The sequence below is a fragment of the Vigna radiata genome, unplaced genomic scaffold, assembly GCF_000741045.1.
Source record: "Vigna radiata var. radiata cultivar VC1973A unplaced genomic scaffold, Vradiata_ver6 scaffold_284, whole genome shotgun sequence".
NCBI classification, from domain to species: Eukaryota; Viridiplantae; Streptophyta; class Magnoliopsida; order Fabales; family Fabaceae; genus Vigna; species Vigna radiata.
The window spans coordinates 120,610-145,221 of NW_014542217.1; the positions used below are offsets into that span (position 1 = coordinate 120,610).

Consider the following 24,612-nt stretch of genomic DNA (forward strand, 5'->3'; position numbering starts at 1 on the left):
TTTGGATATATGAGAGTTTCAAAAGATTACATTGTTCCCCAATAACCTAGGGTTTAGTTCACCATAATCATGGTGAAACTAGATGAAATATGATGGAAGAATGGAAGAAATAACCCTAAACTTGATTGGAGCCTAAGCATCCAAGGAACCTTCTCCAAGGTGTGTGGAATAGCTCTGGACATTTCTTTCTGCCAAAAGAATGTGTTTTGATTCACACTAGGGCTATATATAAGCCCAAAAGGATAACAGAAAGATTACAGAACCTAGCTAATAAAAACAGACAACTGCCAGGCGCCTAAGTTCACCGCTCAGCGGTTTCCCTGTAGCCGCTTGGACTGCTCAACGGTCAGTTTTACCATTGAGCGGTTTCCCTCTAATCGTTCTGGATGCTCAGCGGTCCATTCTGGCGCTCAGCGGCTCACTTGACCTTTCTTTTCAGCCTTTTTCCTCTTCTTTCACAGGTCTAAGTCCACCTTACTTCATTTCTATCTTCAATTCACCTTTAAACCTTGCAAAATAATGTAAGAACAAGAATAATATCTCTAAAACCAACTTTTGACTCTCACATGACTCAACTAAGTGTTTTACTTGATTTTAAGCTCATTCTAAGTCATAAATGGTGTGTTTTAATATCAAATTCAAGTATGAAAATAACGGTTTTTAGACCGTTATCACTGATCGTAATCAAAATCTTGTATATGCTGAGGGTGCTTCTATTAACAGACCACCACTTTTTACTGGTGATAATTATGCGTTCTGGAAAGTCAGAATGGAAATTTTTATGGGGTCTGTTGACAAAGGTATCTCGGAAGCAGTTCAAAATGGTACTTTTATTCCTAAAAGTACAGTTGATGGTGTAGAGGTAGAAAAACCATATTTTAACTGGACTGCTAAAGAAAATATACGAGCTCAATTTGATATTAAAGCTCGTAACATTATTTCATTTGTTGTTGTACTTAATCAATTTTATAGAATTTCAATTTGTAAGACAGCACAGGAAATGTGGGAAGTCCTTAGAGTCACACATGAGGGTACAGAGGATGTGAAACGCGCAAGGAAACATACTCTCATCTAGGAGTATGAGATGTTCATAATGCAACTTGGAGAAACTATATCTGATGTCCAAAAGGGTTTCACTCACATAGTGAACCACTTGACTGGTTTGGGTAAGACCTTTGATACTGATGAATTAAATGTCAAAATTTTGAAATCATTGGACAGGTGTTGGCAACCAAAGGTGACTGCCATTTCGGAGTCACAAAACCTTTCTCAAATGAAGATGCCAATTCTGTTTGGAAAACTTCGTGAGCATGAGCTTGAACTGAAAAGATTAACTGTTGAAGAAGATGAAGGGAAAAGGAAGACACTTGCCTTCAAATCCGAGATCTCAAAAGGCAAGAGTTCAAAAAGGTTTGAAGATGATTATTCTGATGATGAGGAAAACATGAGGCTCATGGTAAAGAAATTTGCTAAATTTATGAAAGCAAAAGGTAAAGAAAAATTTCGTAAAGAAAGGAGAGAAAATCAAGAATCTCCTTCAAGTGTTAAATGCTACGAATGTAGAGAGAGAGGACATATGAAAATTGAATGTCCAAAGAGCAAGAAAAGTGAAGAAAAGAAGGAAAGAAAATTCTAAAGAAAAATAAAGCTTACATAGCTTGGGAAGATAATGCATCTAGCTCAACAAGCTCCAGTGATTCAGATGAAGAAGCAAACATATGTCTAATGGTTGACTCAGAAGATACTGGAAGTCAAGTAAGTGATTCCAGCTTTGAATCTAGTGAATTAGACTTGTAAAAAGCATGATAAACAGAAGCAAAAACAATTGATCGTCCTACTCCCCTATCCCTAGGTGGTATTGCTTAATCAAGGAATTTCCCACCAGTGCATGACAGTACCGTACGTTCCCATATCAATAAAGACAAAAAAAAATTATCGAATGAGTTAAACGATAAAAGCATTAAGCACAGATGAGAAACCCAACAATTGATAATCAAAGCATAGGACAAGCATATAAATGAATAAGAGTTTCAATAACAGAGAGTTTCAAAAGATTACATTGTTCCCCAACAACAAAAGGTTTTAGTTCACCATTGTCATGGTGAAACTAGATGAAAAATAATGGAAGAATGGAAAAACAAACCCTAGATTGGATAAAAAGGAGCCTAAGCATCCAAGAGATCTTCTCCAAGGAGTGAAAACTAGGTTTGGTCGCCCCTTTCTGTCAAAAGAATCCATCTGAAGTCGCACTAAGGTTATTTATAGTTGAGGAGTGTCACAAAATTTAGGCCCAAGCCCAGCAGACAACCGCTCGGCGTCACATTTTGGTGCCCGGCGGTTTCCCCATAATCGTGCCACCGCCCGAGGGTGAGTTGTACTGCCCGGCGGTTTTGCCTCTGATCGCAAAACCGCTTGGCTTCCCTGCCTAGGTGCCAAACAGTGGCTTCTCCTCGCATTTGGCCGCCCAGCGTTGGATTTTGGCGTTGGGTGGTTCCTAGACTCTTCTTTTCTTTATGTTTCTTTTTCTTTCTTGAGTCTAAGACCTTCCATCTTCAATCGCAAAAACGCTGCAAAACAATGCAAAACAAGCATAATATCTCTAAAAGCAACTTTTGACTCTCAACCGACTCAACTTACGTGTTTTGCTTGATCTAAGCTCATTCTAAGCCTTAAAGGGTTTATTTTGATCTCAAATGAAGCATGAAAATAACTGTTTTTCAACCGTTATCAGCCATCCTAAACAATAGACCAACCATAGGCAACTGCTTGTTGGTGGGTTTAAAGTTGAAGAGAGGATGATCCACTACATAATTGTGTGGATATTGTGTCCAAGAGCCACCAACCATGCTCAATGCTCTGAGCAGGATTTGCTGCTTCTGTATGGGATCTTAAATCACATATGTATTGATTAGCCTGCTCTTATTACTGACACCATGGTAATAGCTAAGAAATATCATTCCTATCATTTTCCTTATGCTCTTCTCATCTCTAGAATCCTATAATACAAAGGAGTTAATGTGGAAGGCGAACTCGTTCAAACTATTCAAGCTATTGGTTCTGAAATTGGAGAAACCATTTTTCACCAAATGGGATTTATTACTCGAGGAAATGCAATTGTGCATAAAGATGATAATCATTCCAATGCTGATGTAGAAGAAGACATGGATGCTCATATGGCAGACCCAGTTACTGTTGCTGCTCCTTCTGATGCTGATCCATCTAACATGCCTTCATCCTCCTCACTTACCTTGGAAGAACACTTTGCTAGATTATCTACATAATTAGAGGATATGAGTCTAACACAGAAAACTCACTTTGAAGAAATTTATGAGTGGCAGCAAGCTCATGACGAATACATGGTTAATCAATTTCTTGATCTTGATGTTTGCCTAACCAACATTGAAACTCACCTAAACATTCAACCACCTGAGAGATCCCCTAGCCTTGATTGTTGATGCTTCAATGTTTTGTTGCTAGTATGTTTCTCTTTATGATGCTAATGTACTCCTTTCCTTTATGAATAAAATGATCTTTTATTTTTCATAACATACATTGTTTAAATGAAGGCGAGATCATATTAAGAGGTAGCTTTTTTACATTGATGATCAAAAAGGGGGAGAAGTATAATAAAAGAGGAGAAGTATAATACAAGTTGATACAAGTATTACTAACTCTGTTATTGTCTGTTAGCTTTGTATGTTTTGCAGGAAGGCCAAAGTTGCTTTCAAAACTCGAATTTTTGATCATCATAAAAAAAGGGGAGATTGTTACCAATGACGAGCATTGGTAAATCTTGAAGTAAATTGTTTTGATGATGCTACAAGAAGTTTAACCTAAAGAAATCATTAGAGAATCTATTTAAAAGCACTTTGTAGAAAATAAATGTAGTAGGAATGTCCTTAAAATATGTAACACTTATATTTTAGATAATGTACTGAAATAATCGATTATTTGAAGCAATAATCGATTATCATGAGAATTTCAGGAATAATCGATTATCACTCCAAATAATCGATTATCACAAGTCTAGTTTTGAAAAGTTGCCTAAGTTGTTTTGAAAAACCTGTAACGGACTTGAATAATCGATTATCACTTACAATAATCGATTATTATTGGTAGTTGGGACTTGACCTTTGATATTCAGACTGGCTGGTTATATATTGGACTTCTGTGAACTTCAGAAGTAACGTTGTTGAACAGAAAGTGTTTTGGAGAATATTGTTTGTCAGAGGAAGTTCTCAAAAGCTTTTGTTCAGTTCCTTTGCTTAGTCTCGTGAATAGGAGAATCTCGCGTTTCGTGTGTCGATAGTCGGAGCGGTTCTCTTCGTGTTAGCAAGGTGCTCTGCCTGGTCTCGTGAATAGGAGAAGCTCACGTTTCGTGAGTCGATAGTCGGAGCGGTTCTCTTCGAGTTGGTAGAGTGTTCATCTTTCGGTTCATTCGTCGAAGGAAGGTTTAATCATATTTTTATTCATTACTGTTGTAATCTGTAAAATTGTTTTTAGTGAAACTGTTAATCACTTTTTATAGTGATTAACGATTGGACGTAGATTCTTTTGAATTGAACCAGTACAAAAATTACTTGTGTGATTTTTCTACTCCCTACACTCTTTATTTTTATTTGCACATCAACTGTTCGATAAATTTTCTCTTAGAAAATTTATTTCTGAAAACTGACCATTTTAATAAAAAAAAAAGTAACCGAACACGCTTTCTGCTACTTTAAGTTTTATTTCGCTGCGTTATACTCTCTGGCTGATACCAACAAACAATTATTAGGTTGAATGATTCATGCTTTTGAGAAATTTGTTATAAGGTAATATAATAGTATTCTTGAAGGATTTTTGTTAATTCCCTTTATTATCAATTTTATTTTAGTCCCTTGTTGTTGTGTTAGTCTTTCTTTTTTAGCCTTCTTTGTCTACCCAACTTTATCGTGCACAGTTTGAAGGTTTGCTTTTGTTGTGGCCATAATCTCTTAAATTTCCTTAGAACACAAGGAGAATGAGGTGTAAAAGGCAAGACACACACACACACATACACACACAAACACACACGCACACACATACACACACACACAGATATATATATATATATATATATATATATATATATATATATATTCTTATGAATATGATTTACTTCTTAATCGAAGGTAACCCCTGTTTAGTTGTATACGATTATGGAACCTCCAAGAATATTATGAGCCAAAGGTTGGTGGAGAAACTCCACTTACCAACAAGCTCTCATTCGAATAAAGCATAAATCAGATTCACTACGGGGTACTGTGTGCAAGAAGTATTATGTGATGTTGCCCCTATGGACTCTTGTCATATTATTTTAGGATGGTCATGGCTTCGTTTTGAAACATTCAATTTCAATGAATGCTCGCTTTATGTGAGGCATGAGGGACATAAAATGAAGTTGAAGTTTATGACATCAAGACAGGTCATGAAGGACCAACTTATGTTGTAGGAGAAAATAGAATAAGAAAAATATAAAAGAAGTAATTAAGAGTGAAGAATGAGAGAAATAGAAAGAGAAAATGAAGAAAAAGAGAATCAAAGCATGGAAAATTTATTCATTAATGATTTTTCTTTTACAGGAGCAAAAGGATGGACATTTGAATGAAATACACCAACTCTCATGCTTGAAAAGGAAGATTGTTCGTTGTGCTTCATTATGCATCCAATTTGTTGAGATTGTTGATAGGGGAGCACAGGTTTAGCTGAACCCACAATCTTAGATATCTGTGTTTTTTATGATGATAACACACAATTAATAATAACACATGTGTACGTACTATGTTACATATGTTATATGCTTGTGCTTACTGTGTTGTATTTGTACAAGCATATCTTTGAACACGTTGTGTTGATTATTGCATACCACTATGTTTGATATGTTATTTTATCTAAGTATGCATTATATGAGGTTTTGGAAATGAAAAACCACAAGCACTATGTGTGAACTTTAAAGTGTGGCAAAACAATAATTTTAAGTCGACTACATTATTGGGTAAATTGATTAAAACTCTTATGTTTGCACAAATATTTTTCAAGTGTGTTGTAAGGTATTTTGAGAAGAAAAGTTTTCAAAATCTACTTAATCGGTTGCACGTTTCTTGTATTTGACTAAGTTAGTTATTGATTTGAAAACTATTTTAATGCTTGACATAACTGTCACAACAGTCATATTTTTTAATATGTTAACCAAGCATTTATTACAAATCAATTACGTTAATTGTGCTTTCAATTAATGTATTTGCCTGTTATTATTCTGTTATAAGTGTGGAATGTACTCGACTAGATTAATAGCCTAATCGATTAAAACGTGTCTGATTTGTGTTGTACTATATATTGGCGCCTAACTTGATTTCTGGAAGAAGAATTGATCTTTACACTTTCATATCTTTTCAGTGTGCGCTTTGATATCTTACAAAATAGAGAAAAACTCCAAGAACCAAGAACTACCATGGTGATTAAAGTCTTGAAGGTTACTTGAATAACAAGGTTGATTGTTTTGGAAACGTTTGATCGTTCTGCAAAAAAAAGTGCTTTCTGCATGATTAGGAAAAGCTTAGAGTTGTTGGTATTCCCTGTGATGTATATAGGAAGAAGGATGAGGTTCTTGACTTTGAGGGTGTCTCAAAGGGGTTGACAGCAGAAGGGGATTGTTCTTACTGCGTGTCTGTTTTTGTATTGCCTATATTAGATTAATGGGTTAGAGAGGTGTTTTACATTTTAACGTGAGGTCGCTGTAAAAACCTTGGTGTAAAAACTTAAATCTCTATAGTGCATTGTCTTGTGTTTTTCCATCTATCATTTGTTCTGACAGTAAACTGTGACGATTTTCAAAGTTAAACTCCATCTAATTCAGTTGTCCATAAAATACATACATACATATATATATATATATATATATATATATATATATATATATATATATATATATATATATATATATATATATATATATATATTCAAATTAAAGCTCTTTGAGTCTAGTTTCTAACAAAAAAATAATTTCATTTAGTTATAAAAAAAGTTATGAGTAAAACACTTAGCAAAGGTTGGAGCTTTCAGAATGTTGTCATCAGCATTTTTCAGGTTCGATTTTTGGTAGTTTTGCCTACTATTTTGTCTTCTAAATGCTCATAAATGTGTTGGATACCATGTTCTTGGTTTTTATTGAATCTTTATTCATCTTTTGGTTTGGTCATTTTGATTTTTAACCTATCTATGTTTTCTAGAGTCTTGTCTAGTCCTTTATATGTCATTACTTCTTAGTTCAACTTTGAAAATAACAAAAATATGTGTTCAAGTGTGTTTTCCGAAAACTATTTTATATGTATGCCTTTGAGTGCTTTTACGTTACATATTTAAGTTCATATTTGTTATTAGATCATCAACAAGTTCCTAAAGTTAGGTTTCCTTTATGTCATTTTTTAGTTTCATGTTGTATTTTTATTCTAGTAGGATTTTTACCATATGGTAATGCTGTGAACCTTTGAACTTCTATAAGCATTTTCAAAATAAGATTTGGGTGAATAGTAGTGTGTTTTATGTGCTCGAAAAGCAAAAGAAAAGAAGAGACAAAAGGCACAAAAAGAAAAAGTAGACAAAAAGTACAAAAAGCAAACGTAAAAAGCATTTTCATGTACCTACTACTACTAACTTTTGGTGTGCACTCTCATGTTGATTTGATGCTGAAATTCACGTTTTGGGGTTGCTATTTCAAACTTGTTTCACTTGCAAAAGTTGCTAAAAATGTGTTCGTTGGTCACCATTTGTACAAATTTGCTAGAGACAAAAAGCACCCTTATCTAGTCTAGTAAATTTTGGTTTTGTTCATCACTTCTAGAGCTTTTCTTTAGGTATTTCTTTTGATGTTCTAACCTTTCTTCTTAACCATTTAATTTTCTTTCTTCTCTCCTTGGTATTTTCGGTTTTGTCCATATTAAATCCCTTTGGAATAACCTTTGTTCATTTAAATATTTTCTTACTTTCTTCATTGGACTCCATTAGGTTTTTATGGTGTTACACTAATTGTGTGGTGTAGGTTCTTTTGGAGAGCCAAACAAAAACTTGAGGTAACATTCTAGGTGAAGGAGGCCTTGTGGTAAGCTTGAAGTCTTGGATTGAAGACAAGAAGGCAAGAAAGTAAACACTTGGTGAGATGAGTGATTTGTATGTATTTCATTTGAGTTTTAATTTTGTTTTCTTTGGATGTGTAATTCGGTTTTTGTTAGGTGTCTTAGGAGAGTCTTTGGTGCTCAATCTCATCTCCTAACAAGATCCTTTAACTTTTATTTGTTTGCACTTTCAGTTGGTTTACGTGTGAGGGAACCAAAGTTCCTTCTAGCTTAACCTTAGGCCACAAAGCTATAGATTTGTGTTTTCCTTAATTGTGGTCGCTTAGTGTATGTTTACTTGTATTTCAAGTCTAAGTCCCTTTAAGAAATAGGTACAAAAGGACTTGAAGTTAACTTTAACTAGAAAAGACTTGGTACTTAGGTGATCCTTAGTGATTCATCTCTTTTTCGTGGAAGTGAGCTCAAAATTCTTTTGTCTCCTTAAGTCTCTTAAGGAATTTTATTTGAAATACTAAGTTTGTTTGCATAAGCCATTTTCAAAATTCTTAAAAATGTCTAAGATTATTTGTGAAAATTGTTATCCAAAATTCTTTGGAAACAAATGAGCTCTTATAGTAGCTTTCATTTAAGTCATAGTGAGGATGAGTTACATGATAAAGTTAAGAGTGACCTTCTATTCTTTAGTGAGAATACTAGTGTATAATCATACCTAGCATGGGAGAAAAGAATATAAGAGTTTCACCTATTTTTAGTTAGGCATGGTAAATATCATATACTTAGTTTATGCATCTTTAGGCTTGTAGGACATGAAAGTTAATAGTGGAATCAAAGACAATATAAGGTTGAGAGAGGTAGAAAATCTCCAATTCAAGATTAGTGTGGCTTGTGAGTATGCATGAGAAGAAAATTTCTTTCTTCTTCCTTTGTGATAAACCAAGAGCAAATATGTGAGATGAGAGAACTTATTAATAAAGAAAAAACTTTTTTAAAAAGTGTAGAAGGGTTCTTTGAAAGAGAAGATGAATTTAAAGAAAAATTGAAAAAGCTCGAGTAACAATAGAGAAAGAAAATTTCAAAGAATAAGAGATGAACAAATGAGAGAGATAGAAAAAAAAGAAAGAGTTGCTAGCTTAGAACAAGAGCTTAAAATTCTTAATGAAAAACAAGAAAAAGTCCTAGAAGATTTAAGAAAGATTAAGAGAAGAGAGGAATACAAGATAAGGATGAAAGAACAAAGAGAGAATAAGGAGCATGAGTAAAGAGAGAAAGAACAAAGAGAGAAAGAGGAGGATGAAAAAAAGAGAGAATATGAAGAGAAAAGGATAAAAGAAAGGAATGAGAAAGAAAGGAGAGAAAAATAAGAGATTCAGAGAACAAAAGAAGAGAAAGAGTTACTAAAGACCCCTACTATTCCCACAATTATGATTGAGACTAAGATGATGAAGGGAGTTTTTCAATCCTTAAACTTTTCTCAATACATATAACCATCTTTCATATCTCCAACTTCTTTTTCACCTTTCACTATTTTTAACTCCTCAAAATTTTCCAAATCAAACTTTGAATTAATGTTACCTTCTAAGATACAATTAACTCAAAGTAAACATAAACAATTTTGTGTGGTAGACCTTCAAAGTTTTCAAGTAAATTCTTTTGAAATTAACATAAAGTCTTCTTCGAATCTTTTATCTATATATTTGTTTATGACACATAAGATTATTGGATTTGTGTTTGATAAATCTTTGATCTTGATGAAAAGATACACAAATTAACCCATAATAAGAAAATGATTTGTCATAAAAGAACATAAAGATTTCGAGACAAATTATTTTAAAAAGAGAAGTTATGATGACATATCTCTAAAGGTTGATTCTTATGTTAGAATAGATAGTCTTTCAAACACATATCTAATAACACAAGACAAATAAAAGCTTTAAAGATAATCCTATCCTCCAAGACCTTGATCATTTATTTGATTTAAGTGTATCATAATACCTGTTATAACTTATGTTATAAGATGTGTATTTGACCCTTAAAAGAAAAGAAACATGATAACTCCAAAAAAAGATAAAATTGACCTTAATCAAAGTTGACAATTTCAGAATAAATCTTTTTTAAAAAAGAATGGATGATGAGATACCCTTTAACCATAGTCAAGTATTTACAAAAAGAGGTTACTATCACATGTTCGCCCACATCTCTTTTGGACCTACAGGCAAAGGAACGTGGGACATTTAAGGCATGAAACAACCTGATTTTAACTAAATTGGTAATCTTTTCTCTCGAAACTTCCAAGAAAATGCTATCCAGATCCAATTTTTCCCTTATTAACAAAATACATATATTTTTCCATGTTTAGTATAGCTATTCCGATCGTGAAATCAATATCTAGGTGCAGCGCATTCAAGGAAAGCTTTTTCTTTAAATAACTCAATTGACAACTGTTAGAAGAAATGAATCAAATAAATTAATCACATGACGCAATAAAATCATCAAAATCATTGCATCTCCTTTTCTCGCCCAAAGAGGAATTTCAGCGCTGAGTTCTACCCCACTCCCCGTTTCATGTTTTAAACAAAAGTATTCAAAGAATCTAAAAACGCATGCGTTCCTCCATAAGTTCTTATACAGTATATCCCTGCCGGTATGTATTTGATATTTTATAATAAGCCCAAATAACAATACTTTCGGCTGCACTGTATACTCTTTTCTAAATAATACCAAATCCATTACAGAAAGGTCGGCTCCATTTTTATAACAACGCTACATTGGAAGGTGCACGAAAAAAATTGCACCCTGGCAAGAATTGAAAAAAAAATCGATTTACAAGGAAATTATAGTAGAGACAAAATCTACTAGATCAAGTTGTCTATAAAAGCTGAAGACTGGATAATCCTCAAGAGCTCCCTCAAATTAGCAAGTACATGGCGTGGTCCCAAGCTCTTTGCATCAGTGAAATTCAAAAGCTGTTCTAAATCCTACAATCAAAAAAGCTCGTTCAGACAACCACACTTCAAGAGAAATTTAACAAGATAAAAGAAGAGAAAAAAGGCAGTAACTAAAGTATGCGAGACTTTAAATACATTCAACCTATTTAAGATATAACACAGATGCAAACCTACCTGCCAACACCCAAGATCCTGCAGTCAAAATCAAATGGTGTAGAATGCCGTAAAGCACATTTTATGCTATTTTTTCAGACCTTGTAAAGCATTTTTTTTTTTGTTTGAGGAAGTCCAAGGAGAAACTCATTAGTTCTGAAAGAAATTTTAGAACTAAAGCATCTTAAGTAAGCATAACTCAAACAAAACTCCTAATCTTTCATGCCATGAAATGAACATAAGCATTTTGACTCGTGAATACGAAGAAAGTAATTTCAGTCATTCAAAAAAATAAGAGGCTGATGTTTCAACACATTCAGGATTGGTAGAGAAAGTGTACGTAATATTGACAGTAGATATTCTTACCTATAGCTTAGATTTGCAACCTTTTCCTCTAAAATAAGAAGCTCACTTTAGAGAAACTTAAATTCTAAACACGGTATCGGGAAAATAAAACACTGAAGAACAGTCCCAAAAGAGCAATGCAATTTTCGCCAGAAAGCTATTTCAGTGAAACATAAGGGAAATGCATTGCAAACCATGCAAACACGGATATGAAATAAAGTAATCAATGAATGCAGACAAATGATAAAGGGGCAGAAAGTCTCTGAAAAAAATGCACTTAACTGCACTCAGATTGGGAGTTACTACAAGCAAATCGAAAAAAAAAAATATTCCTACCTTATTTAGTAAGAATACAGCATAAGCTGCTCTTGTTGTGTCTTGACCTTCTAAAAAAAGGGGGAATTCCACGTGCTTGACATTTGTGTTTGCATTTGATGAAGCTTCAGATGTTAGCTCTGTTGAAGGCGCGTTGTCTATAATATATGAATGAGAAGCACACAACCTTAAAGGATATCGCAAAGGAACTTGCAAGTAAGAGGCTACAAGGGAAACAGCCTGCGAGAAAATCAGTCCAGTAAAGTACATTTCAATAACAAAAATTATTCAAAGTGGGGAGACATTTCAATACTTATTAGGTCAACAATCGTGGGCATGAGCTAGCCATAAGAAACGCTACATAGCTGGAAGCACACATTTTGCAATGGAAAGAACAAAATATATATGATAATTTAGAAACTGTACACGACAAATTCGTAAATGGATCACAAAAAGCATACGATAGAATAGCACATTAAGTTGAGACCAAAAAAGGCGGTAGGTTCCAATACTTACATGTGCAACATATCCTAGGGCAGTAGCAGACTCCCGAGTTTCCTTCTTATCAGTGAAAAAGCTCAATTTCCTAAAAATTAGCACATTCAAATGCAGACCATGAATTGTTAAGGATCCTTGATTAACTGGTTTAAGTCCAGCAGAAGTCCCTGAGTAATGAAATAAATGAAAATTTTAACAGCATAAATCAGAAAAGCTATCACTAACAATTGCAGTTAATATTAGCAAAACAGTTGTGATAATTTAAATTAACATAACGTAAATTAAGTTAATATCCAATGAATGGCCACGGTCTTCTACTGCATCCACGTCACATTATATAACATAGCATGAAAGTTCCTTACAGTATGAAGAAAAGTAATATGAAAAAACAATAAAAATTAACTGGATGGATGCTCAAAAGTTTTGTATTTCCAAAAGTGATTTGTCCATTTAATGGTTAAAAATGAATGTAACTCTCAAATTTAGAATATAATTCTTTCTTCTTATTATTATTATTATGAGGTTACTAACCTCTATATGTATACATAAGTCAGCAGCATATTTTAGGAAATATGGGCTGCTAATTCTACTGGACAGATCCCTATGATCCCTATGATTACGGGATCAATCAAACATAAATAACCTAATAGAGACAACACTCAACAGTTACGGAAATACAACACATTTAAATAAAAAACTTCCTAAACTACTCCACGCCAATTACTACCACGTCAATCACAGTTTTGACACTATCCCTCAAGCTGGTGAATAGGTGTTTTCCTTTCCCAGCTTGGAGACAATTCCTTCAAAGTTAATGCAGTTCAGTCCCTTGGTGAGTATGTATGCAAGTTGGTTCTGCCATTGTCTAGTTTTTCCTTTATAAAGTGTCTATCAACTTCAATATGTTTAGTTCTATCATGCTGCACCGGGTTATGAGCTATGCTAATTGCAGATTTATTGTCACAATATAGCCTCATAGGTTCATCCCACTTTATCTTCAAGTCTTCCAATATAATCCTCAGCCATAGAAGTTCACATATTTTGTGGGCCATTGCTCGAAACTCTGCTTCAGCACTTAATCTAGCCACTGCACTATGTTTTTCACTCTTCCAAGTCACCAAGTTTCCACCAAAGAAGGTTGATGGCAACCCCTAAAAGGACTTTCCATCCAAAGAAGCATCAACTACACTAAGACCATGAAAGGGAAATTGATTAAAGAACTTAATCTTTTCTTTCTAAAGTCTTAGCATGTTTCTCTCTAGCTAAATACATTTTACTATGTTTTGTAGGTCATTAATAAAGTTTGGCAACACTTGGAGGAGTAACCAAACAAGGAGAAGCAAAGGAACATAGAATTGAAGAAGTAGCTGCTGGCGCTCAAGCGGCACCTTTCTACCGCCCAAGTGGTACCGACATAGCGGAACCTTTGAAGTTTAATTCTCTTTACATTTTTCAAATTTAAAGTACCTTGGAAAAATGCTTTTCAAGCAATTCCAAGTGTACCAAGCAACATTGTAATAGTTTAGTTTCCACCTCTTAGTGTGAAAGTGTGTCAAGGGGCTCCAAGTGTCACTTGCACTTTCACATAGGGCCATTGTCATTTTCTTCCATTACCATTCATTTACTTTACTTTGCTTGATTGACTTTTATGTTTTAAGTCTTCGTGATACTTAGGAGCGCGTTTCATATAGCTAAACCTTTGTTTGGTTTCTAGGAGCATATCATTGTTGCATTCAAAAAGGTTTTGAAAGACTTCTATCTAGAAACTTGGGGAAGAAGCGTCAGGAGACACTCTGGCTAAGGAAGGACAAGGTTTCTAAGCTTGTCCATTGTGACTCACATCTCCTTCCTGGGAGCTATTCGGTTTCTTCACCTTTAGAATCTCTATAGAAGTCATTCACCAAAAACAAGAAAACCCTCTTTTTCAAAAGTTTTGATTCATACTTGTGAGAGGCTTTCAAATATTTGTGAAAACAATTTCTCTACTTCACAAGCATGAGTCACTCTAGTGTTCAAGGTAATATCAATCAAGATCAGGAGAACATAGAGTTGCGAGAAGAGCTTAATAGAACTAAGGCTGAGCTGAATGAGCTAAGGCAAATAGTCGCCAATCTTACTCACAATCAGAGAGGGCACACACAAGGGGATCACTCTCATAGGCAAAACAATGATCATGATGATCATTCACAACATAGTGATCACCATAGTTACCAACCTTATGATCACTATCAACGTCCTCCTAGGTGTCATCATAACCATAGAGACCATCATGTGGAACCTAAGATTGACCTTCCCCCCTTCTATGGTAGAAATAATGTTGAAGAATACTTTGAGTGGGAGATGAAGGTTGAACAGATTTTTGAATGCTACAACATTGATGATAGGTGGAGAGTGACCCTAGCCACCTTAACCTTTCAAGATGCAGCCCTTTATTGGTGGACATCCATCATAAGAGACCAAAAGATGCATGGGGACTACACCATCCAATATTGGAATGAGTTGAAAGCAGCCTTACATAGGCAACATGTCCCGGCCTATTATGCTAGAGAAGTCATGGACAAGCTCCATCGACTTCAACAAAGAAACATGAGTGTTGAAGAATATAGGCAAAAATTAGAATTACTCATGTTGAGAGCGGAGATAAAAGAAGAGAGATTCACCATAGCTAGGTTTCAGAGTGGATAAACTATGAGATTAGAGATAAGGTAAAACTTTTACCTTACCTAGATCTAAATGACTTTGTCCAGCTATGTGTGCGAGTGGAAGAGCAGCTTAGAAGAAAAGCTTCCACTAAAAGGACTTACCCTACCACCTCCGAGTATAGGAAAGATCATAAGAGGGAGGGTAGTCTAATGAGGTATGAAAAACTTCAAGACAAAGAAAAACAAAAAGAAAAGGAGAAAGTGAGAGGTAAAGAACAAGAGAGAGAGCGAGAACGAAATACCCCTCACAAAGAGTATTCAAAAGAACCAAGGAGTAAAGAGACTAGATGTTTTAAGTGTGGAGAGAGAGGTCATTATTCTTCTGAGTGTCCTCACAAAAGGTCTACTTATCTCTTGGACCACCACAGTGAAAGTGAAAATTCTTCTAGTGACTCGGATACTTCCATATCTAAGGAAGAAGCTTTACCTTGTGAAGGTGAGTTATTGTTGGTTAAGAGACTTCTTGGAAGTCACACCAAAGAGCTAGAACAATTTCAAAGGGAGAACCTATTCCGCACAAGATGCAAAATTTTTGAAAACACTTGTTCATTAATTGTGGATAGTGGTTTTCCTAGTAATTGTTGTAGTTCTAGAGTGGTGAACAAATTAGCCTTACCTACTATTCCTCATCCCAAGCCTTATAAGCTTCAGTAGATAACAGAGGATGAAGAAATAGTAGTGAACAAACAAGTAACCATACCAATATCCATTGGCAAATATGAAGAAAATATGTGATGTTGTTCCAATGGATGCTGGGGATGTTTTACTTGGTAGGCCATGGCAATATGATCATAGTTCCACTCATGATGGCTATACCAACAAAATAACTTTCCTCCATAAAGGAAATAAAATCACATTGGTTCCTCTTACACCTAAACAAGTGAAAGAGGATGAGATAAAAATCAAAGAAAAAATTGAATAAGAAAGACAAAAAGAAAATAGGTTGGCCAAGCAACCTTCTCATGAAAACACAAAGGAGTCAAAGGTATGCATTATGTTAATTCCTTCTTTAGCAGGTAAATACCTTGACTATTCTTCTCAAAAATATCACTTTGATTCTCCATTTCATCATGGGGAATGTTCCAAACAAAGTGAAAACAAAAAGGCCAAGATTTCTTCTAATAAATTTTTTGTCACAAGGCCTTCATTTCATATTCTTCTCTTTGCAAATCTCTTATTCATCATACTCACTTTTGCTATCTTTTGTAGATATATCTTTGACCCAAGAGGAAAATAAACACCAAAGTTGTGCTTCTTCTTTCTTCCCGATTTGAAGACAAATCGTTTTTAAAGAGGAAGGGAATGATGGCAACCCCTAAAGGGACTTCCCATCCAAAGAAGCATCAACTAGACTAAGACCATGAAAGGGAAATTGATTAAAGAACTTAATCTTTTCTTTCTAAAGTCTTAGCATGTTTCTCTCTAGCTGCATACATTTTACTATGTTTTGTAGGTCATTAATAAAGTTTGGCAACACTTGGAGGAGTAACCAAGCAAGGAGAAGCAAAGGAACATAGAATTGAAGAAGTAGCTGCTGGTGCTCAAGCGGCACCTTTCTACCGCCCAAGCGGTACCGACATAGAAACTTCATCTTCTTCAGAGTTTCTGCTGAGCTGGCAAGTTGTGCCTTGCAACCCAAGCCTCCTAGGCTGTGTAGCTTCCTCAGCACGCCTCTTTTACATTAGTAGAAGCTTGCTTAGCACGTTATTGAGTCGTTCCTTAATCTATAAAAGGGAGACACCTTCCATTGTAAAATCCAACTTTGAATTGATAATGAAATGTTGTTGAGATTTCTCCAGACATTATTTTCAGAGTTCAACTTGCTTGTGCCTATTCTGCACACTCTCCTCTAGCTTCCTTCCCTTTTGGAAGGCTTTCGGTTACACACCTTCATTGAAGCATTCATAAAACACTTACCGTGCCACACTCTCAACCTTCATTCCGCTGCCACTTCTGGTCTTGGAAGTTGTTCGTGCTTGATTTGCAAGGAAGCTTTCATCAAAGGTGCAGTATCCCGTAGTTGATCTCTTATCTACCACTGACCCAGCATAGTTTGCATCTGTGTATGCTTCAAGGCTTACATTCTTGTTCCGTTTGAACAAAATCCCTCTTCCGGTGGTCCCTTTCAAGTACTAGACAATTCTAAGAGTAGCTTGTAGATGTGCTTCCTTTGGCTGGTGCATAAACTGGCTGACTAGACTTACAGCAAATGCAATGTCTGGTCTAGTGTGAGATAAGTAAATAAGCATGCCCACAAGTCTTTGATACATTTCCTTGTCCACAACAATGTCATCCTCCATACTTCCCAATTTTATATTTAGATCAACTGGAGTACTTGCTCGTTTGCAGCCTGTCTTCCCTGTTTCTCTAAGCAAGTCGGTAATATATTTTTGTTGAGATATGAAGATTCCTTTCTTGGAATGAGCCACTTCAATTCCCAAAAAATATTTAAGCCTCCCTAGTGTCTTGATCTCAAATTTCGTGGCAAGACATTTGCTTAACACTTGTTCCCTTTTGTCGTCCCCACTAACTATAATATCATCTATATATACTAATAGAATTGTTACTCCCCTTGAAGCTGAATGTTTGATAAAACCTTGCTTTGTAACCTTGGCTCTGTTTGTAGCCTAGGCCTATCATAACTTTGGTAAATCTTCCAAACCATGCTCTCGGGGATTGTTTCAACCTTAATTTGCAAACAGTTCCAGCAGCAACTTGCTCCTTTTAATCAGGGGGCAACTTTATGTATGTTTCTTCTTCAAGGTCTCGATGTAAAAATGCATTCTTCACATCAAACTGCTGTAGATCCCAATCACTATTTGCTGCTAGTGACAATAATACTCTGACCGTGTTCATCTTAGCAACCGGGGCAAATGTCTCCAAGTAATCAACTACATAGGTTTGAGTGAAGTCTTTGGCCACCAACCTTGCCTTGTAACGTTCGATTGTCCCATCAGCCCTATACTTTATTGCATATACCCAATTACATCCCACTCCAGAAGGTAGGTTGACAAGTTCCCAGGTCCTATTCTTGTTTAACGCCTCCATTTCCACATCCATGGCATTTTTCCATTTCCTGTCAGACAATGCTTCAGATACAAAGGAAGGTGTGTGTGTGGAGTTGAGGTTAGTGAGAAAGGTTTTATGGGTAGGTGAGAATTTTTCAAAGGATAAGAAATTTGATAATGGGTAAAGTGGTTGTTGGGTGCAAGTTCTAGTTCCTTTTCTAAGGGCAATGGGTAGGTCAAGGGTTTGGTCCACCTGTACTTCTAGACTATCATAAACAAACTCATTAGAATCATTGGAATTTATAGTATTTGAAGGTGTTACCTCATGTAGTGCTAGTGGGTTGGATTCTTGGACATTGTCAGATTCTAGAACAGTCTTTTCTCCCCTTGAGTATACCTTTCCAAATTTGCTGCCGCCATCAGGTGCAGGTCTCGTGGGTTTAGCAGTCACGGGCTCAGCAGGTTGAATTCTTTCCTCAATTTTAGGGACAACAAGTTGAATTCTTTCCTCAATTTCAGGGACAACAATGTCGCCGCCATTTGTCCCAGTTTCAGGCCCAAACGTCATATTTTGGAACATGAGATTCCCATCTTCCTCTCTTATATTCTCCCCCTGAAGATGAGGCTTTTTGAAGTAGCTCTCTTGTTCGTTGAAGGTGACATCTTGACACAGAATCTTTTTGAAAAGGGTTGAAAACATTTGTACCCTTTTTGTGTGGTAGAGTACCCTAAGAAAACACATTTGACAGCTCTAGAATCCAATTTCCCCCTTTCATTACTATGAACATGTACAAAGGATACACACCCAAATATTCTAGGTTGGAGTTTATTTGTAGGGTCAAGGTGTGGGTAGAACGAGGAGAGAACTTCCATGGGACTTTTTGAGTTTAAAACTTTAGTGGGTAATCTATTGATTAGATAGGTGGCGGTAAGGAGAGCTTCCCCCAAAATCTTTTAGGAACATGATTTTGAAAAAGTAAAGCTCTAGTTTGATCTAAAAGGTGCCCATTTTTCCTTTCTGTAATCCCATTCTGTTGGGGTGTGTTCACACATGAGGACTCATGGATTATCCCTTCCTTTTGGCAAAAAGAGTTTAGTACAAGGTTAGTCCTTGGCATTATCCAACCTAATTCTTTTTATACTGATCCCAAATTGATTTTTAATCATAGAGACAAACTGGAGCTAACTTCAGATTTTTGTTTCAATAAAAAAAACCAAGTTACCTGGGTACAATCATCAATGAATGTTAAAAACCATTTAGCATCGGAAATATTAGGAACTTAAGCAGGACCCCATACATCAGTATGAACAAGAGAAAATGGGAAAGGACTCATCTTATTGCTAATGGGAAAAGGTACACGTTTATGTTTTGCCAACTCACACACCTCACAATGAAGACTCTCCACACTTAAATTTTTAAACAAGGAAGAAAAAAGCACTTTTACAACTCGAAATGACGAATGTCCTAGTCAGCAATGATAAAGGTGAGCTTTCTCGTTGTTGGTCATGGTGGATTTGGAGATGAGACTCTTGGTAGGCAGATTAGGGTCCTCCATGTAGTATAGGCCATTCCATTCTCTAGCATGTCCAATCGTCCTCCCCAAGTTCTTGTCCTGCAATATACAAGTGTTGCTATAAAAAACATTACATGCAAGGTCTTTGGTGAGTTTTTGTATAGAAATCAGGTTAATGGATAATTTAGGGACATGAAGAACATTTTTTAAGGTCATGGATGGGCTTATTTGGACCTCTCCTTGTCCTGCTACAATTATGAGGGTTCCATCTGCTGTGGAAATTTTCTTGTTACTAGGACATGGGGAATATGTGGAGAAGTATTTGGGTAGTGGGGTCATATGGTCAGTGGCAACAAAGTCTAATATCCAGTAATGTGTGAATGGTGTATCTGAAACATTAAGTCCAAACAAGAATGGAAACTTACCAGAATATGTCAAGGAGCACGTACTTATAGGCTTCTCCTATTTACTAAGGATGGATCTTACTCGTTCTATCTCTTCATGATTCAACTGGACAAATTCTTCACCTTGTCCATTAGCAATTTATGCTTGCCCTCCTTTTTTCTGTGGGCCTCCCTTCAATCCCCATTCTCGGCCTGGGATTTTTGGTCCCCATTCTCTGCTTGAGGTTTTCCATCTCCTCCTTTCGGCCCCCATTCCCTGCTTGAGGTCTTTCCATCTTTCAGCCCCCATTCTCGGCTTGGGGGCTTTCCATGTAATTTCCAATACTTTTCCCTTGTGTGGCGCGGCTTGTTACAATGGATACATCAAATCTCCTCATGTCTTTTCTCCCAGTTTTTCCTATGGTTGGCAACCATGATTGTTCCTCCTTCAGCTATCATTGCAGAGCTTTCGGTGGTTGAGGTTTCCAGCATCAGCCCTCTCCTGCTTTCTTCACTTCGGATAATGGCTACCACTTCATTAAGTCCTGGGACTTTCTCCTTTCCCAAGATTTGAATTTGGACCTGGTCATTTTCAGGGTTTAGACCCACCAAAAAATCATAGACCCTATCTTTTTCAATATACTCTTTTAGAATTGCTAAGTCTTCTGAACACTTTGCTTTTATAACCCGACAGCGATCCAATTCCATCCATAGGGACTTAAGTTGATTGACCTCTTATCCAAACCTGCATAATTAGCATTTGTATATGCCTCAAAACTGGCATTCATATTTCTTTTGAACAAAATTCCTCTTCATGAGTCCCTTTTAAATACTGGACAATATTAAGTGCAGCTTGTAATGTGGTTCCTTTGGTTGGTACATAAATTGACTAAGTGAGTTTGGAAGATACTTGGGCCACTTAATATCTGAGCAAGGGGTGGAAATGGATAAGGAAAAGGTGGAAGCAGTCTTGGGATGAGAGGAGCCCAAGACTATCAAAGCTTTAAGGGGGTTCTTAGGTTTGACTACATATTACAGAGATTTATGAGAGACTATGGCAAGATTGCACGCCCTCTAACTGATATGCTGAAGAAGGACAGCTTTGTGTGGACAGAATTGGCTAGGAAGGCGATGGAGAAGTTAAAGGCAGCCATGACAATTGCACCTGTGTTAGCACTGCCTGACTTCACATAACCCTTTCATGTTAAGTACATGACAGCATCACCCCAAGGATTACTATAACCATTACCCATTCCCCAAGCAATATGGGAGGAAATCAGCATGGATTTCTGACAATGGTTTAAAACACCTTTATTTGTGATGTGATTTTGATACTAAAGCACCCTTTTTCACTTAGAAACTTGTTTGGACTCGTACTTTTTCAATAATTTGTGTGAATAAGAGAGTTGAGGTTGATTTCAATGATTTTATGACTAATTTCCCTTGTTTTGACAGAGATTGAAGTAATACTGGAAGCAGAGATGAAGAGCCAAGAGGATGGAGCTCAAAAGGACCTAAAAAAGCACTAGAAGGAGGGACAGCACGAAGCCCGGGCGCCCATAAGCTTGGGTGAAGGAAATTGACATCCGCCGCCCGGGTGCCCTCCCTAACTGCCTGGGCGGCGGGGCCTCGAAGCTTGGGCGGCCAACCTGAAGGCCCAGGCCTTACATAAGGTGTTTTCACCGCCTGGGTGCCCTCCTTAGGTGCCTGAGCGACGACTTTTCGTGGATCAGACCCTGTTTCTGCTCTGTTTCGACTTTATTGGACTGTGCCTTGTTTTTGCATGTTTCTGACCCTATTTAAAGGACCCTAGGACTTTAGGATTTGTATCTCTGGCAGAGAAAAGCATAGCAATACACTCTTTTCCCAATTCTTAGACTTTCTTTCTCATTCTCTTCCATTGTTCAGAGTTCCCCCATGTCTATGGGGAACTAATTTCTATTTGTTGTTGGAGGATGATGTAACCTTGTAAACTCTCATGTATTTGAATTTATTCTTAATTCCATATGCTTTTTCATAAATTGTTAAAGTAGTTCATCTGTTTCAATGCTTGCTTTGTTTAACTCATTCATTAGCATGATTTATGAATTGCATGAGTGTCGGGAGGTTCTTTACAATTCAGGTTCTTGTTGATATGAGTCTTGGTCGTCTTTAAGCTCTTGATCTTCACATCTTAGTACTAGAAATGCTAAGAATTGCATGAACTGGTAATTTGGGACAGACTTATTCGTTGAGGGATCGAGTTTAGGTAATTTAGTGAGTGACATTAACATTAATGCATAAAGAAGAATTCTTACATATATGAGAGGGAACTTGGTGAAGTCTAACCCCAACAACATATTCATCTCATAATAATCAACATTCGTTCATCTTTGTACTCCTTTACTATCGATCAATTGCATTCATATTTAATTTTGTTTTTGCATTCAAAACCAATGATCTCTTTTTATTTAAGTCTTAATTAATCTTGTTATCACACGACTGTCTAGCGCCAAGAGTCTTCTGAAATACGATACTTGGTCTTACCATTTTATATTACTTGTGCGACTCGGTACACTTGCCGATTGTCCCAACAATTTCGTTGTTAGACTTCCAAAATCCTTTGAAACATCCTTATACAGCTTGTGTAGTGGTAGAGAGATTTGTGAAGGAAGTAGTGAAGTTGCATGGAATGCCCAAGTCTATAGTGAGTTATAGGGATCCCTTATTCCTAAGTTTGTTCTGGAAAGAGTTGTTTAAGTTGCAAGGAACAAACCTCCAGATGAGCACTGCATATCACCCAGAGTCGGATGGGCAAATGAAGGTGTTAAATCGAGTATTAGAAGGATACTTGAGGTGTTTTTGTTCAGAGCAACCGAAGGGCTGGAGCACCATTCTCCCTAGGCAGAGTACTGGTACAACACCAACTATCAGGGAGCAGTGAAATGTATGCCTTTTGAATCAGTTTATGGACGAGCACCACCAACCTTAATCAAGTTCATTCCAGGAGAGACATTGATGGAGGCAGTGGCACAAGAATTACGAACGAGGGATTAAGCACTCCAGCAGCTTAAGTTTCATTTGACGAGAGCCCATGATTTAATGGTGAAGTAGGCGAACTGCAGCAGGAAGCAAGTAACAATTAAGGTGGATGATTGGGTTTATTTAGAAATCAGATCCCATAAACAATCCTCTATGCCTGTGAGGATACACACAAAATTGTCTGCTAAGTACTATGGGCCATTCAAGGTGGTGCAACAGGTGGGGAAAGTGGCTTTCAGATTGTTATTGCCCGACACAGCTAGAATACATTCGGAATTCCACGCATCATAGTTGAAGTTAACAGTTGGGAGGAAGAATGTCGAGAAGGAGTTACCAGTTGATCTGTATTTGGAGGGACCTTCTTGCTGGCCCACACGTGTTCTAGATAGAAGACAACAACACCAAGGGAGGAAGGAAAGAGAGCAGGTGTTGATTGAATGGCAAGAAGGAGGGATGGATGAAGCTAATTGGGAGGATAGGATCACCATTCAAGAGCAATTCCCTAAGTTCAACATTGGGGATGTTAGAGATATTATATTTAGTTTATATTTATCTTTTATCTTCTAGTTAGTTTGTTATTATTTCTTATTTGTATTTTGGGCTTAGCCCATATTTCTTCTATTATAAATAAAGAACCCTATGTGTGTATTTAACACAAGGGAGATTTCCCCTCATCTCTTTCACTATTTCATATGGTATCAGAGCTTAGGTTCCGATCCGACCTCTTCCACGATCGCAGCCGCAGCAGCCGCCGCAGCCTCGCCAGAGTCTCGCCGGAGTCTCGCCGGAGTTCCAGAATCGACCGGCGACCACTCCATCCGAATCGCCTCCTCGCTCTCTTTCTGGATCAGTGGTTGTTGCGTCAATCGGAGCACGTTGAATTTTTAGGGTTTCTCCCTCTCCATGGCTATCTAACGTGATGATCGGAGTTTGTCTCGCCAGTCAGACCATCCTACTTCATCAAATAGCATAGACAACCCTGCACTCTTTCAGGAATTTCTCAGATGGTATGAGGACCGTCAACACTCTAGTTCCACTACATCTGCTTCTGTTACACTCACAGGTATTGCTTTTGTTGGTCTGACTCATTCTCTCGGATCTTGGGTCCTTGACTCAGGCACCACCGATCATATCACTGGTAACAAGTCCTTGTTTTCTTCCTTGTCATATCCGGATAATTTACCCTCGGTAACAATGGCTGATGGGTCTAAAGTCTCATCTCATGGTATTGGTACTGTTCATATTTTTCCGTCTATATCCATTGATCATGTACTTTATGTCCCTGGGTCTCCTTTTAACTTATTGTCCGTAAGTCGTGTAACTCGTTCCCTTAATTGTGTTATTACATTTACCAAAGACTCTATTTGGTTGCAGGACCGGAATTCGAAACACATGATTGGCACAGGATGTGAGTCTCATGGCCTATATCATCTCGGCTCCTCTCCACATGTTGGCATAATCACGAAGTCACCATCCCTTCTTCATGCTCAATTAGGTCATCCCAGTCTTACCAAACTGCAGCAACTTGTTCCTAGTTTGTTAAAATTATCAAGTTTGTCGTCTGAGTCTTGTCAGTTAGGTAAACATACTCGTAGTTCCTTTCCTTGTAGTGTTTCACAACGATCATCATCCCCC

General features: G+C 36.8%; 1 protein-coding gene across 1 annotated transcript in view; it reads right to left on the minus strand.

Moving 5' to 3' along the window:
• Positions 1-10,725: 10,725 nt before the first annotated feature.
• LOC106779424 (UV radiation resistance associated protein) overlaps positions 10,726-24,612 on the minus strand; it is a 29,052-nt gene continuing 15,165 nt past the window's right edge. Inside the window, exons 4-6 of the mRNA XM_014667523.2 lie at positions 12,368-12,516; positions 11,873-12,091; positions 10,726-11,068 (exon numbers count right to left, since the gene is read on the minus strand). Of these exons, the coding sequence (XP_014523009.1) occupies positions 10,946-11,068; positions 11,873-12,091; positions 12,368-12,516 (491 nt within the window). The 3' untranslated portion in view covers positions 10,726-10,945. The remainder of the gene's footprint in view (positions 11,069-11,872; positions 12,092-12,367; positions 12,517-24,612) is intronic.